General features: G+C 36.8%; 1 protein-coding gene, 1 long non-coding RNA gene and 1 other non-coding gene across 3 annotated transcripts; 2 read left to right on the plus strand and 1 right to left on the minus strand.

The window, feature by feature from the left end:
- Nucleotides 1–8,708: 8,708 nt before the first annotated feature.
- Nucleotides 8,709–10,747, minus strand: LOC148880461 (uncharacterized). The gene is made up of 3 exons (XM_088976484.1): nt 10,495–10,747; nt 9,498–10,192; nt 8,709–9,275 (listed from the first exon to the last, which is right to left on the minus strand). Exons 1-3 carry the CDS (start codon nt 10,745–10,747, stop codon nt 8,709–8,711), a joined length of 1,515 nt encoding a protein of 504 aa, XP_088832610.1.
- LOC148880462 (small nucleolar RNA R71) lies at nt 10,258–10,364 on the plus strand. The gene has a single exon (XR_016106049.1). It is a non-coding gene; the product is annotated as a small nucleolar RNA R71 (small nucleolar RNA).
- Nucleotides 10,748–14,126: 3,379 nt separating the features above from the next.
- Nucleotides 14,127–14,744, plus strand: LOC148880463 (uncharacterized). The gene is made up of 2 exons (XR_016101825.1): nt 14,127–14,361; nt 14,510–14,744. It is a non-coding gene; the product is annotated as an uncharacterized LOC148880463 (long non-coding RNA).
- Nucleotides 14,745–18,865: the final 4,121 nt, after the last annotated feature.

Here is an 18,865-nt window from a genome sequence, read left to right on the forward strand (position 1 = left end):
AGGACTGAAAACTGTCTCCTTCGAACCCTAGATTCGGTCCAAACAATTTTGGTCCAATCTGGTCTGGAATGGTCCAAAACTAATTTTCAATTCAAGAAAGATCTAAAATTAATAATTCTGATTATAGACAATCACAAATCAGACATGGGACTGTTCATACCAAATCCACCTGCAAAACAGAGGTTAGAACGCAGGGTTGCAGTTTCATAAACTGCAAAATGTAGATTGCAATAGCGACATCTGCGAACCTCCAGCACCGCCGCCAACTTCAATCAAGAAATAAAAAAAAATAGAAAACCTAATTTCTATTAATTAATTACAACTTGATTGAATCCTATACATTCAGTCTAGAAAAAAAAATTATTTACAGACCGAATGAATAGAAACTGCAAAAAGAGCAGACATTCTGCGTTGAATCTGCATCTCAATCTCCAAGTACGAACAACCCAATAAATCAAGAAATAAATAAAAAACAATTCTAAATCAATTTCAGATTTAAAAATTAAATTCAGATAAATCGCTCCACATCCAAAAAAAAACTAGAAATAAAAACAATCTGCGCAAATCCGAGTAGAACACCTTCTGCCCACTTGCATAGGTTCAGATCTGATTTTATTTCATTCAAGAATCGAACCTGTTGCTCTGATACCACTGAAAGAATGGTAAGATCCATCATATGGACACCAAAGGTTGCGGAATGGGTGGGCGAATTTCAAAAAATTTCTTGCCATTCTTCCAACTGGGAGTCAAATTCCCTCAATTTAGAATACAGTATTCAAGGATCTAACTTGAATCAAAATTGAACCAGATCTGAACCAAAAGAGAAGGGAAGGGATATATCTAATTTGGAGAAGCAGTATCTCCCATGGTGTTCACACCCAAGAAAAAACCCAAGAACTGCTCCCACTGAAGATGACACAACGATGATGGAGCAAAACCAACAGTGTTCGTCCCACGAAGCAGGTTCTTCTGAAGAACTCGATGGAAGCAGAGAGCACCACACAAAATCCAGAACTTTTCTTGATCTTCCTTCACAGATAACTCAAACTGGCAATAAGATGGCGGTGGCTGTTGGAGGAGAAGGCTAGAGAAGAAGATGGTGAACTGCTTTCTCTTCTCTAGGGTTTCTGAGATCCTATCTCAAGTTGCAGTGTTATTTGCGAATTCCCTAGGGATCAAATTCTTGTAATTCGAATTAGGGTTTTCTCCTCCCTTTCTTAGTGATTAAGAAACCTCCTAATCCCATTAGGAGTTATCCTAATCTAAATCTATATTTGGATAAGGAATCTTCTTAATCCTATCTGCAAATTAGATCGTCCCACTCTTGATCTTATCAGGAGATTACCAGATTCAAATCCTAATTTGAATTTGGTCTCCATGAGTGGATAGGGTCAAGACCCAATCCTTTTTGGCTTAACCTAATCTTAGATCCGCCCCTTCAAGTTACTGATCAAATCAGCCCAATTCGAAATGGGCTTTAGGCCCAATATGTATTAAGTGCTCAATAGGCTTCCAAACTGCTACCCAGTTGGACTTCTTTGTATGGCATAGGACCCAAGCAATGATCTACACATCAGCCACATAGGTTCGGCCCAGCCTCTAGCCGAATTCACATGGACTCCATGGGACCAACACTTACACTAAGTGGTCCCTGGGTCAAGCCATCTTATAAAAACCCAGGGACTGTGGGCAGGGTGCAAGATTAGCCCATCAGGTATAACCCAAAATAGCCTTACACTCAACCTCTTAGCCCATAATGATCAAACATTGCCCGACAAGAGAGGACCTCTCCCTCGACTACAAGGAACAATGTTGCACTCTCAGTTCCGCCCCTTTAAGTGACTGATCAAATCATCCCAATTCAAAATGGGCTTTAGGCCCAATATGTATTAAGTGCTCAATAGGCTTCCAAACTACTGCCTAGTTGGGCTTCTTTGTATGGCATGGGACCCAAGCATCGACCTACACATCAGCCACATGGGTTCGGCCCAGCCTCTGTTACAAGGCCTAGCCGAATTCACTGGAAAGCCTAGTGAACCCCATGAGCCCATTACATGGACTCTATGGGCCCAACACTTACACTAAGTGGTCCTAGGGTCAAGCCATCTTATAAAAACCTAGGGACTGTGGGCAGATGCAAGATTAGCCCATCAGGTATAACCCTAAATGGCCTTACACTCAACCTCTCAGCCCATAATGATCAAACACTGCCCGACAAGAGAGGACCTCTCCCTCGGCTGCAAGGAACAGTGTTGCACTCTCTGCTACTATGGATCTCGAGAATTAAAACCATTTGCAAATATTTTGAAACTGTACATATCTATATATCATATATATAAATTTTGCAAAACAAAATTTCAACGATTGAAATCAACTGCCAGCAGTTTGGTTTCCATCAGAGAGAGTGCATCCCCGACCATTACCTTTGTTCGACAAAGGGGCTGATCCTGTCACTATGATCGCCCACTCAAATGATTTCTCAAACTGTCCCAACATACTCAGATGATCCTGTCACTATGACCCCCGCTAAGGATCTCACTGATTGGCATATCAAAGACAGACCAATCTGACACCTAGTGCAGTACCATAATCGAGTCTAGGGGTCAGGTGTAACTTTCCAGTTTTGCCCATCAATCTCTAAGGTTCAGGGCAATACTGGAAATTTGGTCTGGTTCAAAGATTCAAGCAATCCTACACTGCATGTGCTTTGGGTGTCACCCTAGCAGCTGAAACAGGCCACCCCAACAGGCAACACACCAGTGTCAGTCTTGGCAGGATAAATCTCCCCAGAGTTATCCAACGGCTGTGAACATTCTAAACTAACACAAGTCTCATTAAGTGTCCAGTTTAAGGGTCTTACATAGAAACATACCACACAACATAAATCAAACATGCACTTTATTAATTTATACTAAATGTCAAAAGTACATCAAAACTGATTGGAGCTAAGGGCATACAAAACTGTCTAATAAGTATACACCGCAATATACATCCATTAAGGCTAGAATCAGATCTGTCATTCCTTAGAGCTGCTATTAGATCTGAACTAAAAAATATATTAAGAGGGCCTGAAATAAATGGAAACCAGCCCTGAGTTAGGCTTGGTTTAAGGGTTTTAAGCTCTACATTTAAAGCCCAAACCGGTATAACTCATACATATCAAATAATTGCTAAGACCTGAAATTAGGTCTACAATGTTTGGTTTTGTTAACTGATGCAATTCAGATTTGATGTTAGCAGTTTTACAAAACAAAACTCAATCCATAGATATTTTAGATCATATCTCATATCAGTCCATATTAGAAATCAGAGCTGGTCATCAAAAGCTTTAAATTTAGTAATGGACATCCAAGCTTGTGTGACTCATAATAAGTAATTGCAGAAACCTGAAATCAGGTCTGCAACTTTATACTGTAAGCAGCCTTGATTCAGATCTGAATGCCAGTATATTACAATCCAAAATATGATGCTCTTTTTGGATCTTTCAGGCCTTGCAAATATTAGTCCTAATTCAATCCAAACATTAGCCAATTTAGATCGGGTGCAAGTGGTTTAAAGAAAAAAAGAAAAAAAAAATAGTCCACATAGAATTCAGATTATGCTCTATATTAGATCTCATATCAAACTACCTGCACTTCAGATCTGATTTTTTTTTTCATTCCTTGATACCCTTTGAGCATTGAGGCAAGTCTGATGTATAACATTGTGAATTAGGTGCTGTCACTACCCGAATTCACATCAAAATTGAGTAGGTTCAGGTCTGAGTTCAGAAGAACTCAGATCTGAACCTAGCAGACCTGCAACCAGTTGAATTCAGATCTGAACCCAAGTCTGAGTTCAGATCTGAAAGCTCACATGCCATTCTTTCATTCATTTTTTTCTTTTTCTTTTTTGTTTCTATTTTTTTTCTTTTTAGAAAGGTAGAAAGCTAAAACAAATTACAGCAAGGCAAGCAAAATCTTTTTGGATGAGGGTAGGTCAGATTGTTGAATGCAATTCCGATCTGAACTCATTTTGAGATTTATAATTTTTTTTTCTTTTTTATTTTTTTTTGGAGATAATAGAATCACAAATAAGAGAAATCAGATCTACTTCAGCTACACTAAAACTGAAACAAAGGATGGAACAATCAAGTATCAAGAGAAGAAACATGGCTCCACCAATGCAGCCATTGCATCCAAGGATGAAATGTAAGATGAAAAATTGAAAACCAGCCATGAATGCAATGCTAAAAACCATATTAAGAATGGCCAATAGTTCCTAATGTTGCTTCCATAAATCCCTGGTAACGGCGCCAAAAACTTGATGTGGATCATTGTGACACTAGCATGTGCACTAGCCGTTCTAGTAAAGATGTGAATAGAGTATCGTTCCCATGAGGATTTAGGAAACAACTACTAATACTAAATTGGCCAATTCTTATTTGATTAATAAAACATCATAACTTTGTTCAAAAATTAAAATCCTAAGCTAAAATCTAACTAAAAAGTATTGGCTCAAATACCTTCTATTCAAGTTAAAAGAGTAAGCAAGAAAATCAAATTTCATGATTTAGAAAATAAAACTACTTAACTCATTCGAATAGATCATGATTCAGCCTTGGTTTGGTGAAGCCCCAAGGTCATGAACAACATTTTTCAAGAGCATGTTCATCTTATGAATGAATGACAATCCTTATATCTCTATCAAGGATCTAAACATTCATGCATGCATTAATTCAAACACATCAAGGGCATCAATTCAAATATGAATTGATCACCAACTGAATTATGCAAGTTATCTCTAACCTTGCATGCAATTTAGTCCTTGAATAGTAGATCTAAATTCCTAGAGTCTCTCTCAAGCACTCAAGAAATTCCAAGCATTAGATCAAATCGGCAAACTTGAGAATTGAAGGTCTGAATTCTTTCTCAAGCAATTCAGATCTTACAAATCTCAAATCTAAGATTTTAGATCTAAGTTTGTGAGAGATAAAATCAGCCAATCTGATCTAGAATTCACACTATATTCAAGAAACAATAAGAAGAGATCTGGTCTACTCGAATGATAAAGAAATTTGATTACACAATCTGAAATTTTACAACATTGATTACAAGAAAGAATGAAAGAGAGGAAGAGAAAATTACATAGATAGAAGCTGAATTCGAACTCAAGAAAACAAAAACTAAGTAGAAATGGAACAAAGGATCTCTCAATCAAAATTTCCCAAAATTCAAACTCACCTTCTTCTCTTCTTCCTTGCTTGAATCTCTTCAGCCCTTCTCCTTCATGCGCCTAGCTCCTTCTTCTCTCTTCTTCTCTTCAAGGAATTCGAACCCCAAAAGAATGGAGAGCCTTGAACTTGGTCAAATGAACACCTCTCCCCCCTCTAGAGACCTCCTTATATAGGCTTTCAAGGAAGCTCTAGCCTCTTCTTGAAGCCTCTAGAATTGGGTGCATTACACCCCTCTTGAACCTTCTAGAGTGCTCCCTCCTTCTCTTCAAGAATCCTCTAGAAGTTGCTGCCCCTAGTTCCCTTTGGGCTGCTATTTGGGTTGTAACTTAGCTTAGTTTTGAGCATATTTTGGGCTGCACTCTAGGCTGTTCTTGGGTTGAAATGGGTCTCTTCTTTGCTGGGCCAAATTTTTCTTCTTGCTAGACTCTTTCTTTGGGTTTTCCCAAAGAGTGTAGCTTGCACTACTTGGGCCGAATGATACTCCTTCGTTCTTATGGCTGGGCCAGGCTGAATTTGATTAAAATTGGGCTTTCTTTTATTGCTTTTTGCCTTCTTTTTCTTGAGTTGGTTGCCCCTGAAATCTTTTTTGCAATCAAGCTAAAATATGGTGAAATTCAATTAAACTGACATAAAACTCCATGCAAAAACCTCATAAATTATAGATAAATTATGTGCTCATCAATGAGTATTGTTATTTGCCTCTAGCCCGTGACCAGTGTGAGATGAAGCATAAAATGCACTCACACCAAAGAAAAAAAAAAGAGAAAGAAGAAAGTCCCTAGTGTGAGATGTAGCATAAAATGCACTCACACCAAAAGAAAGGGGAAAAAAAAGAATTCAGTAATGACTGTGGTTCGAAGGGAAAAAATGTGGTTGAACATTCAATTAGATGCATTAACAGATTTGAGACCGAGTTCAAAGTAATGGTTAATATTGGCAGTCAAGGAGCTGCTATACATATTGAATGGAAGTGAATGTTGGAGCATGAAGGATCTCATATTCTCCCCTTCCTTTGCTCTTATGTATGTGGTAAGAATGGCTAATCATAGAAATAAATCAGAATAATTATGCAGGTTTCCCGATCACTTAATGCATTCTCATCCTAAAATTCATCTGGTAGGTAGTAATAATCTGGGGGTTGATCAGTTTATGGGTGATATCTTTGCTTGAGAACAAGCAAAAGCTTAAGTGTGGGGGAGTTTGATGTGTGCGCTAGCTACACAACATTTCTATTGTTTTATGCATGGTTTTGATGATAATTTGCATGTTTTCTCACCCTAATTGAGAATGATTTCAAGAATTCAAGAGTGTAGACCAGCTTAGGGGGAAGATAGCATAAAACCATGTTGAGAGGGCAAATGTGGAAGCAATTTGGCTCATCTAGAAGACAGGCCCAACCGAGAGTCATAAGGAGGGCACTTTTGGCCCATAAAGGAGCAAAGCCCCATGGGGGACACCAAGAAGAGAGCCTAGCCGAGATTCTCCAAGGGAGACCTTTCGGCCCACCAAGTGGGAGGCCCAAGTGCAGCCCAAGTTGCAGCCCAAGGGGTCCTAAAAGTGGCTACCTTTTAGAAGAGGGAGGGTTGAAGAGAAAAGTATAAAAGGAGAAGAGAAAGGGGAGAAAAGGGTTTGAACCTCCAAAAGGAGAAAGGAGAGAAGAGAAGTGTGAGAAAGGAGAAAAGAGAAGATCTAGAGGAAGAAAAAGGTTGCTAAATGCGAATTAGAGGAGAATCACATCCAAGAAATTGAAGATTGAAGCACAATTCTAGGTTGTCTTCTTCTTTAGTTCTGCGCAATTGGTAACCAAATTCAGCTAGGGTTTCATGCAATTTTGTCAATTAATTTCTCTTTCTTGCTAGAATTCAAACCATGATTGATGGTGTTTCAGATCTGTAATTATTTCTCTAGGGTTATTCGATTGATTGGATTCATTCTTGATGTTTCTTGGTTAGGGTTTTAATTGTCAGAACAGTCTTGGCCGAATTGTTCTTGATTCTTGGATTGTCTGAATTGTTTGAGAAAGAATTTAGGTAATTAGATCTACTAATCAAGAATTGAATCTAACACATCTTAGAGATAATTTGTGTGATTCGGTTGGTGTTCATTCAAATCTGAATTGATGCCCTTCAAATTGTTTTATTTAATGCATCCATGGGGATTAAATTCTTGATAGAGATATAAGAATTGTCACCCATGGATAGGATGAGTTGTGCTCGAGAGAGGTTGCCCATGCCATTAGGGTTTCACCAAACCATGGCCGGATCCCAATTCAATTGAATAACTTCATGAATTAGTTGTTGGACCGACTCTGATAGTGTTCTTATACAGCCTTGCTTCTCTCTACATGAAGGTGGTTTGATCCGAATTGATTAGGATAGTTTGCTAGTTAGGAATTCAGATTTTGATTAGGTTAAGAATTTGGTTTATTAGATAACAATTGACTGATTTATTACCAATAGTTGTTGGATAAATCCTCATGGGAACGATACTCTACTCATCACTTTATTACTTGATCGTCTAGTGCACTTGCTAGTGTAAGCAATACGCATCAATATCTCCATAAAATCATCAATGAAATCCGAAAATAAAGACATCATGCATCTTTGAAAAGTACTAGGGGTATTGCACAAACCAAAAGGAATTCTCCTAAATGCGAATGTTCCATAAGGGCATGTAAAGGTAGTTTTCTCTTGATCTTCAGGAGCAATAGGAATTTGGTGATAACCATAATAACCATCAAGAAAACAATAAAATTCCTGACCAACAAGTTTTTCAATCGTTTAATCAATAAAGAGAAGGGGGAAATGATCTTTTCTAGTAGCATCATTCAATTTCCTATAGTCGATACATACCCTCCAATCTGTTACTATCCTTGTAGGGATTAATTCATTATTTTCATTTTTGACTACAGTGGTCTCACCCTTTTTTGGCACAACTTGCATGGAACTTACCCAAAAAGAATCAGAGATAGGAAAGATAATACCTGAATCAAGCCATTTTATCTCATCTTTCTTTACTACCTCTTTCATATTAGGATTTAACCTCCTTTGGGGCTGCATCGTAGGCTTGAATCCTTCTTCCCTCATGATTTTGTGCATGCAAACTGATGGACTTATTCTTTGAATGTCGCCAATGCTCCATCCAATCGCTCTTTTGTGTTCCCTAAGCACCCTTATCAACTTTTCTTCTTCAAGGCTTGTCAAATAAGAAGAAATAATCATAGGTAAGGTAGATGACTTTCCTAAATAAACATATTTTAAATGCGAAGGAAGAGGTTTAAGTTCAAGAGTAGGAGGCTTCTCGATTGATGGCTTGGCTTTTGAAGAAGAGGAAGAAATATCCAAAGGCAAAAACTTTTCCCTTTTTGTCACGAATCCTCTTTGCTTTTCTCCCAAATAGCCTACGACCTCCTTATGCCTCTCATATAAAATTTGTTCATTCACATTAAAGGAGTTAGTAATGCAATTTTCTATAGATCATCTAACCTAAATGCTTAAAGTTTTCTTTCTACCAAATCATCAATGCAATCTATCATTAAGACTTCTTTTTCATCATTGGAATGTTTCATAGCCTTAAACACATTAAAAATAACTTCCTCATCATTAATCCTAAGGCTAAGTTTTCCTTGTTGGACATCAATTAAAGCTCTTCCTGTGGCAAGAAAAAGTCTCCCTAAAATTAGGGGCATATCATAATCTTCTTCCATGTCCAAAGCGATGAAGTCAACAGGAAAAATAAATTTATCTACTTTTACCAAAACATCTTCCACTACTCCCCTTGGATATTTGATACTTCTGTCAGCCAATTGTAGAGAAAAAGTGGTAAGTGTTGGCTCCTTTAACCCAAGCTTCTTGAAGATAGAAAAAGGCATCAAATTAATTCTTGCACCAAGATCACATAAAGCCTTATCAAAATTAATTTTGCCAATGGTGAACAGAATAGAGAAGCTCCATGGATCCTTGAGTTTTGGAGGTAATTTATTTTGTAGGATTGCATAAAACTCCTCCAACTTTCTTTTGTTTGAAATTATTTCCTTAAAAAATTTGGCATAATTTGGCATCTAAGAAATAGCATCAAGAAGCGGAATGTTAATATGCAACTTTTGAAACACCTCTAGATATTTAGCAAATTGCTTATCCAATTTAGCCTTAAGAAATCTTTTAGGAAAAGGAAGAGGGGGTTTGTAGGATTTTAAATTAAGAGTAGAACTTCCCTTTTTCTCCATTGATGACTCGTAGTCTCCTTCTTTGACTTCAAGGTTTCAGATTTCTTCCTCTTTTACCTGTTCATCATCTTTTTCTTTTTTTCTAAGTTCTTTTCCACTTCGTAGAGTGATGGTCTTTACTTGTTCCCTGGGATTTTTCTCGGTATTGCTAGGTAATCCTCCTTGTGGCCTTGCCAAAATTGCTTGAGCAAGTTGTCCAATTTGAGTTTCTATCCCTTGAATTCTTGCCTCTATACTGTTGATAAATTTTTCCACTATATCCTCTAAATTTGGCTTCTTCTCTTGTGGATTTTGTTGTGGTTGCTGCTGAAATCTGTGAGGTGCTCTCTGTTGGTTATTATTCCAAGAAAAATTTGGATGGCTTCTCCATCCTGGATTATAAGTGTTGGAGTAGGGATTGAAATTGGACCTATTGCCACCATAAGAAACAAAATTAGCTTGTTCAGAAGAAGAAGAAAATGGATTTCCTACTTGATAGTCTACACTAGCATGTCCCCCTTGCCCACAAAGCTCACAAGAAGGGAAGGGAACAGAAGAAACACTCATAGCTGAAACCCCCAAATTTTTTAATTTCTTATTTAATGCAACAAGTTGAGCCGATAAAGTAGTGATAGAATCAACATTATAAATTCCAACTCTCTTTTTATTTGCTTTCTCATTGCCCCATTGATAGCTATTGGTTGCCATCTCCTTCAAAAGTTCATATGCTTCTTCGGGAGTTTTTCTCATAAGGGTACCACCTGTAGCTGCATCTAACATTGAATGATTAGATTAATTAATGCCACTATAAAAAGTTTGCACGTGCATCCAAACAAGTAGACCATGATTAGGACACTTCCTAAGTATTTCCTTAAATCTCTCTCATGACTCATATAAGGTTTCATTATCAAATTGAGAAAAAGTTGTTATGTCATTCCTTAATTTAGTCGTTTTAGCAGGTGAAAAATACTTATATAAAAACTTTTGTGTCGAGTCATCCCATGTAGTAATCGAACCTGTAGGAAGAGAGTTAAGCCAATCTTTTGCTTTATCCCTTAAGGAGAAAGGAAATAACCTAAGTCTAATGGCATCATCACTAACTCCATTATGCTTAAAAGTATCACATATTTCAAATAATTAGCAATATGAAAGCTGTCATCATTGGGGCCAGAAAATTGCACACTCATCTGGATTATCTGAATAATTGCATACTTGATCTCAAAATTGTTTTCTTGCACATTCAACCTCCTAATGCTTGATGTAGTACCATCCAGAGTAGGTATAGCATAGGAGATCAATGTCCTTGGATTATTTTGGTCTTGAGCCATCTTGTTCTTTCTCTCCCTCGTTCGCTTTTTTAAAGTCCTTTCTATTTCTTGATCAAGGGGTATTAATTCTCCACCACTAGTGTGTGTCATGCACTAGGAACCTTCAAAGAAAAGAAAAAGAAAGAGAAAAAAAAATAAAAATTTTCTCAAAAATTTTATAAAGTTGAACCCAACAAAAATTGAAATGGGAAATTTTAAATATGAAAATAAAACAAATAGATGTTTAATCTAAGGCTAATTCAAGTAGTTTTGATATGCAATAAACTAGTCCCCGGCAACGGTGCCAAAAACTTGTTGTGTGATTTATGCACAATTAATTCAAGCAAGTGTACCTTAGTCAAATGTGCATATAATGATGAAAAAAGTGCCGATCCCATAGAGACTAGATCACAGTACCAAATCAATTTTAAATTAACCTAAGTTGAACTTGTGAATCAATTGAATGAATAAAAACTAAAAGAATTCTTGCAAATCCAATAACTTAATAAAAACTGAACTAATGGATGAATGTAGCTAGGGTTTAGATTTCATTAAATCAAGGTTATATAATTATCTATTTAATCCAACTCAAGACCGAAATTACCCTAAGGTATATTAAAGTTATTTGCATGTGATGGTGGATTTTCCTAAATTAATTAATAAGCTTTCTCAAGTCATATTAACCCTTTATTAATCCAATTCTACCATCAAATTTCTAAGTGGTTGTTAAAAGGAAAAATAAGCATTAATTTCTTTGGAAACCTCTAATCGTAGAAGGGGATTTGACTCACTAAGTTTCCTTGATTCCCACACATGAGTTAATCATCTTTTGATATCATAGTCTATCATACAATTTTTATTGCCTAGGGATCTAATTGATAACAATCCTTTGGTTAGTCATGCATGAATCATCAAATCATTAAAAGATTGGCCAATTCTTTTAAAGCATTAAGAATAGAAATAAAAATTCCTCATGCAAATAATAAAGATCTTGAATTGAATTAAACAAATAATTATATAATCTTAAGATCAAAGTCCATCTAAACCCTATCTAAGAGAATTTAGCTAGATATCCTTAAATTCAACATACTCAAGAAAATTAAAGGGGAAACACAGCAAGAACACATCAAATAATGAATAGAATAACAAGAAAATTTTAGCCTTTGGAGGTCGAAGACAAGTGCAGCAACTAAGCATTTCTCCCTCTTGAATTTGGATTCTTCCTCTCCTTCTCTGGTGTGCTGAAATTGCTTCCTCTTCTCTTCTGATGTGCTAAGACTGCTTTCTCTTCTCTTCTCCATTGAATTATCTCTAAGGATGTGCCCTTTTGCCTTGAGTCTATGGTCCTTTTTATAGTGCAGCCTCCCCTCAATTGCTTCTCAATGCAAACTCCTAATTCAACACAAATTAGGTCTCTTAGTCTTTATCTCAGTTGAATTCCTATTTCTTCTACACTGCCAACTACCAGACCTGAAACTTGAAGCTTAAATTGCACTTGGTTAGCAGCGGAATTAGGTTTAGTGATAAACACAAGAGTTGTAGCCCTATCTCTTCTCTTTAATTAGCCATTTGAATCACCTCAATCTGAGTTGTAGGCAGAAGGTTATGCCCAAACTACGTGAACTATATCAAAATAGGAAATTTCCCAATTTTTGTGCATACATATCAAATCCAATTTCAATGGATTCTCTCCTTCATGGCTACATCCTAGAGCATCATTGCTGCATGGTCCTTCCTCTATGATTATCTTGATCAATTAAATTGAATTCCTCCTTAAAATTGCACAATTATACTCCAAGTCATCTTGTAAGAAAATTTCATCATAATTAGTACAATACCATGCTAATTCCAAAAACATTATTACCAAAATCATGAAGTTAGAGGTATGAAAATATGTAAAAATATAGGCTTATCATTAGACCAGATCAGCTTCACCCCAATTCTATTAGGACTTTGGTCGGCATCATCTCTTTCTATCACCACATCAGTTTCCCCTAGATCTCAAGACCTTCACCGATATATGCCACATAAAGAAAAATCCCTCCAATACTCCCGGGATGTATAACTTCTATTTGTCCTACCGGCTTGGGTGTAAACTATTGCACAACTTCCCTTCCAAGGTATCAGATTGGAAGATGAGGTATTTCTTTCTTGACCACAATGGTGGATGGTCGTTGTCAACGGATTGGAGAGTGGGGACTAGGGACTTTGGGGAGGATATGTTGAGTGAACAGATGCTGATTAGGGTGCAGATCTTAGTGGATAAGAAGTTAGAGTTGAGTGAACTTTTGGCCGAGGAGAAGTAGATCCAAGCCGAGCTAAGTCCTCCAAGTAGGTTGTCATTTCAAGTTCTAGCATATTTCTTCCTTTCTTTGGTCTTGACTTATCTTTGGATTTCTCGTGCAAGAAACATGTTGAGCATGCCAACTTTCAGGTTGTTCACGGCTATAAGGAGGAAGAAGAGGAAGGTAACCCCCTAGGAAGCTCTTCAGATCGTAGCTTCTAAGCCCACTGGACGGAGTGCAGTTGAAGTTGTTCTAGTAGTTGACCAAGGAGGAATGGCTAGAGGGGACCTTGCTTGAACCTGAGGCCGATCAGACTTCTGAGGAGCCCCTTCCACAGTTCGGGGCTGAGGCGACCACTACTTTGGATGCTCAGGCCACTTTTGAGGAGAAGCACACCATTATGGACTTCTAGATTGCCCTAGTAAAGAGCATAAAGGCCATCTTTCGAACGGAGGTCGTAGAACTCCGTGAATCGCGTCCCGGTGAACTAGGAGGGGAAGCTTATGCATTGCCTCTGGTGGTATGTACCCAACCTCTTCTTTCATACTTAGCCAATAGAGTCGACTACGTGGGCGTCAAGGAGCTGATAATCCTGCATTTTGATGCCTTAAGGGCATCAATTCAAGGGTATTTTCTACCTTAGAATAGTCAAAGTGCACCATTTTTCCAGTTAAAATCAATTATGTGACCTCTGAGGGTCTTTGTACAAAATTGTGAAGTTTTCATGGCTGAAAAGCAGATTTTGGGAAGCTGGTGTGAAGTCCAGCTAAGAGAGAGGGTGTTTTTGTGAAAAACTGAAAGCAGGAGGGCGCTTCCAAGCTGCTAAACCTAGTTTGGCGCCCCTCCTACTGTATTAGCATGCTCCCCACATTTTAGCAAACCCTAGGGCGCCTTTTAACCCATTCTTTTCACTCTAAACCAACCTAGCCACCCCTAACTGCTAAATCTGCACCTTCCATCCCTTCTAATCTCTACCATCCATTCTAGGGAAATCTCTTTTTAGCATTCTAACCCTAGGAACCACCTAACTTCTAATATTCACCATTAAGCCTTTAGCCATTAAATCTTATCCTTACATAATATTAGGTGCCTTCTCCTTTTCTTCTCAGCCTTAGGATCACCTAAAATCATCTTAACCCTTCATTCTAAACCATAGGGCACCCATATTTTTGCTAAAACCTAGCTGTCGCCCCCCTCTTTCTCTCAAATTCCAGTTGTATCCACTCTTCTCTACAAAAAGGACCCTAGGGGCCCTGGAGAAGGAATTGGTTAATTCACCCAATTAACAAGGCTAAGGTTTCTTGAGGAGTTCAAGGGTTGTAGAAGGGGAGGATGCCCAGATCTTGTCAGGTGGGGTTTTTGCAAGCTGTTCAACCATTGTACAACTACCGCCATTGGATCTGATCAACCATTCTTTTCTTTTCTTTATTTTCTTTTTTGTTATTTTTATTTATGCAATCTTTTAGATTTAACTCTTGTTCATTTCTCTGTTTTGCAGATCTGAATTGGTTCGGTTCAAGCCAAAGGTGTCTCGAGGGGTTCGAGGGTTGTAGAAAGGGCAGACGCCCAGTTCTTGTCAGGAGGGGTTTCTGCAAGCTATCTGGTCGATCTGCAGCTACCGCCACCAAATCTGGATTCGGGATCATTTTTTATTTATTTCTTTTATTTCCTTTGTTGATTCCCATACTTTATTAAATTCTGATTTTTATTTATTATCTTGTTTAAATTCGAAACATTTAATTTCAGCAATAATAGATTTTATTTTCGTATTTTCTACCATTTTCGATTGCATTCTCTTGTCCAGATCTAAGTATATATTAATTTTTCACTTGCTTCCCTGTGGATATAAAACTCGTTCTCACCCATTTACTACGTTTGTAGTTGTTTGAGAAATGGTAAAAATTATAAATGTTTAAACTAGTGTTCCGCAGTGATTAACGACACGCTTCTGGACACACCAAATTTTTGGCGCCGTTGTCGGGGAAGCAATGGAGAAAAATTGTATTTGCCTTATCTGGATCTGTTTCATTATTTATTTATTTTTGTTTAATTACTTGATCCGTTATTTCATTTTAATTCTTACTTCTCTTTGATTTTGCAGGATGAAATAACGAAAGGTGGGGTACCGGAGTATTGCAGGACTGCGAGACGGAAGAGAAGAGGAGAAATTGGATTGCGTTTCAGGTGTAGTCATTCCATTTTATTTTTAGTTTTCTTATTTTTATTTTCAAACTCTTTTTTTTATAGAATAGTTATTTTTGAATTATTAATTAATTTATTTTTCCCAGATCTGATTTATTTTTAGTATCATTTTGCTTCCCTTTTGTTTCTAAATCTATTCTTCTTTCTTTATTTTAATTTCTTGTTCGATTTTTTTTTGCTTTATTAAGCTTGTTTTTTTCCTTTATTTCAGATTAAAAAAAAAAAAAGAAAAAAAGCAAAAATAAATTTCGTTTATTTTATTTCTTGTAGCATAATTATCTTTTGTTTATTTTATTTTATAATATTTTCGGTTTAAATATTAGATTCATTTTTTATTTTATTTCAGGTAAAAAAACAATAAAAAAATAAAAAAGTAAGATATAAAAGAATTTTCATTCATTTTATTTTATTTTATTTTTGCAGCATATTTTTCTTTTCGTATTAATTTTAGATTTTTTTCTTTTATTAAAAGATGGAAAAATATAAATAAAAAAATTCAGAATAAATTTTTTCTTTTGTATATTTTATTTTTGGTTTAATTTTTTTATTTTTTTATTTTTTATTTTTTATCTATTTCTTCCATAATTTTCTTTTTGATCAATTTATTTTCAGTTTAATTTTTAGATTAGCAATTTGTTTGTTAGAATTTATTTTTGGTAGTTGTTAATTCTGTTTAACACAATTATGATTTTCTGTTTGTAATTATTATTTTTTGCTTTATTTAATTTCTTTTCTTTTAGTTGCTTAATTGAATAATTAATTGCTAATTAGAAAATTGTTGAAATTTTCGAATTTGAGTTTAAATTTCAAATCTGAATTTAAATTTAAATTTTAATTCGAATCTGAATTTGAATTTGAATTTGAATTTCAAATTTTGAAATTTAAATCTTGAATTTCCGAATAAAAATTTTAAAATTTTGAAAATTCAAATTTAAATTTTAGGAATTTAAATTTCAAAATCTGAATTTGAATTTAAATATCCAAACATTTAAATTTTGAATTTAAAAAAAATATATAAAAAAATCAAAAAAGACTTTTTAATATTTCTCTTGCATTTTCATTCCATTATTTTGGGTTTGATATTTTAGGGCATGCATCATATAGGTTTATTTGTTTGCTAAAATTATTATTGTTAGTTGTGAATGCGTTAGGTGTTCTTTTTAGTATTTTAATTGTTCCTTTTTCTTAGTTGTTTGCTTTATTCTTTTAGGTTTAATTGTTGAATTGCATCTTAGAAATAATTGTTTATGCATTGTAGTTAGTTTCATTTTGTTGTGTTTATTTCATTTTTTGGTTAATCCAGCCTAAGCGGGTTTTGTGGTTACTTAATTAGGTCCTTGCGAGAGCAAGGGGAGCCTCCCACATCCCCACCTCTTTACCTGGCTAACCAAAGGAAGTGGTGTAATTCCAAGTGAACCTAAAAGGATTCATAGTGGTTGATTTGTTTGCCTTTAAAAAAATAATAATAATAATAAAAGAGAGAAAATTAAAAAATTAAAAAAAAAATCAAATTTGAACTTAAATTTTAGGAATTTAAATTTCAAAATCTGAAGTTGAATTTAAATTTGAAAATTTTAAAATTTGAATTAAAATTAAAATTAAAATTTCAAATTTCAAAAAGAAAAGAAGAAAAAGGGGGTTAAAATAAAATGAATTCAATGGTCGGAGTTTGTGGAATAAGAAACTACTTCCAACCTGAGCCACGAATTGATTGGAACCATGTGTTTCAACAACTAGACAAGATTAATGGTATGGCCCAAAGACTTGACGAAGTCCTTGCACATTGCCAACAAAGTGGCCCATACCCAACCTTGTCATCCTATGCATCATGTTCCATCTATGCAAACCCGGCCCATCATGTCAATCAAGTACATGCGGCCCATAGATTTTCCAACCCAATGCTAACCCATTCTCTAGTCCATATAACCTTGGGTGAGAAAATCAGCCCAACTTCAATTATAGGGCCCAAGTCCAAGAAAACCCCCTACCAAATATGCACTCTCAGTGGTCTAGAGCCCAAACTCATTAGGAGTACAATGAATACCATGGGACTCAACTAGCTCAATCATGTCAAACCTACACACAGTCCCAACAATATCATCGTTCATCTAACTCTATGGCCTAGCAATTTCAGAGGCCACAAGGGCAAAACCAATTCCAACATATGCATCCTAGGAACCAACCGGCCCAACCTTATCAGACTTACCCACAACCTTCTCAAGCACATACAGTAGATGACCAATTCATGCAACTTCAGCAGCTATCCTAAATCAGCAGCAGTCCCTTGATAGATTAGAAAGCCAAATACTTGTGGAGAAGAGTTGTCATTGAAAAATCAGCCATAATACCTGTGGAAGACAAGCAGAAGATCAGCCCAGTCATCGTAGGGCTCACTCTTCAAATGGGGGCCCCAAGGAGAACCAAAGCATCATGGACTTCCAGGTCAATCTCAAAAAGAGCAAAGAGGCTATTTTTCCCGAGGAGATCTCCCAGCTTGTTGAGCAGCAGACTCCTGAATTGGGTGCGAAGGCAGTGCGCTATCTCATGGTGGTATGTCTCAATCTCATTACTATGTTGTCGCTTTGATATTCTCTGGTACTTAGTAAATTTTGCTTCTTTTGTAGACCAACTCCATAGTTTATGCACTCTTAAAGCAATCCGAGCAACAGGCTGCAAAGGTGAAAATTGTCATGGCAGTGGCTGCGGAATACCGGGCCATGGGTGGAGAAGGCTATCGGGGTTGTCAACAAGTTGGAGGCCGAGCTGGCAGCAAAAGACAAGAAGTTGAGCACAAAGCTATTCTCACAAAGGGGGTCGAAGAAGCCGAGGTCCTTGCTATCAAAAAATATAAGGCATTGGTGGAATTCGATGTAATGAAAGAGGACCTCGGTACCATAGCCTTCCATAAGGGCTCCAAGCTTTGTTGCTGGATGACAAGGCAAGTGTTCCTATAGCTCGACCTTGGATCTATCACCACCATGGGCATCACTATAGAGATGCTAGAGAAGACCGAAGAAGACTTAAACGAGGGTGATGACGACCTCGATGAGGGAGCTACAAAGAAGGATGGCCGAGATGCTACTATTGAGGAGGCCATAGACACCGATGAAGCCAAGGAGGACTCTACTACCACTGAGGAGGACGGGGGCTAGAAGCCCAATGATGAATGAACACTACCTTTTCTCTTGGACCCCCACTATACAAACATTATCTACCAAGTCTCCGAGCTCGGTCTAGTAGACTTTTTTTTATGTACAAACTGATACTTTGAAGTAATGAAATGTAGCTACAGTTTTGACCACCTCTCATACAACAATTTTCTAAATACTCAACTTCATAAAAATCTTCCAAGTGTAGGTTCTACCGAGGTGCCTAACTTCTAGAACGGCTAGGCATGGTATGGGGTAACCCAAGGTAATTGTGAGCCAAGGAAATTAGGCACAGTATGGTATATAACCGGAACTGCCCATCCACCAATAAGGCATAAGTAAGGTGTACCCAAACTGCCCATATGCTTAAAAAGCGACTAGGTCTTGTTTTGTCGTGGTACTAAGGTCGTAAACAGCTCGACACCAGGGCCCTCAGGATTAGAGTGACTTGTCATCCACTCTTCGACATATCATTTAGCCAACGTGCGGCTTTACCAGTTCAC

This window comes from Nelumbo lutea, chromosome 1 (genome assembly GCF_056320005.1).
Source record: "Nelumbo lutea isolate HS-2025 chromosome 1, American lotus-T2T, whole genome shotgun sequence".
In the NCBI taxonomy this organism is placed as follows: domain Eukaryota; kingdom Viridiplantae; phylum Streptophyta; class Magnoliopsida; order Proteales; family Nelumbonaceae; genus Nelumbo; species Nelumbo lutea.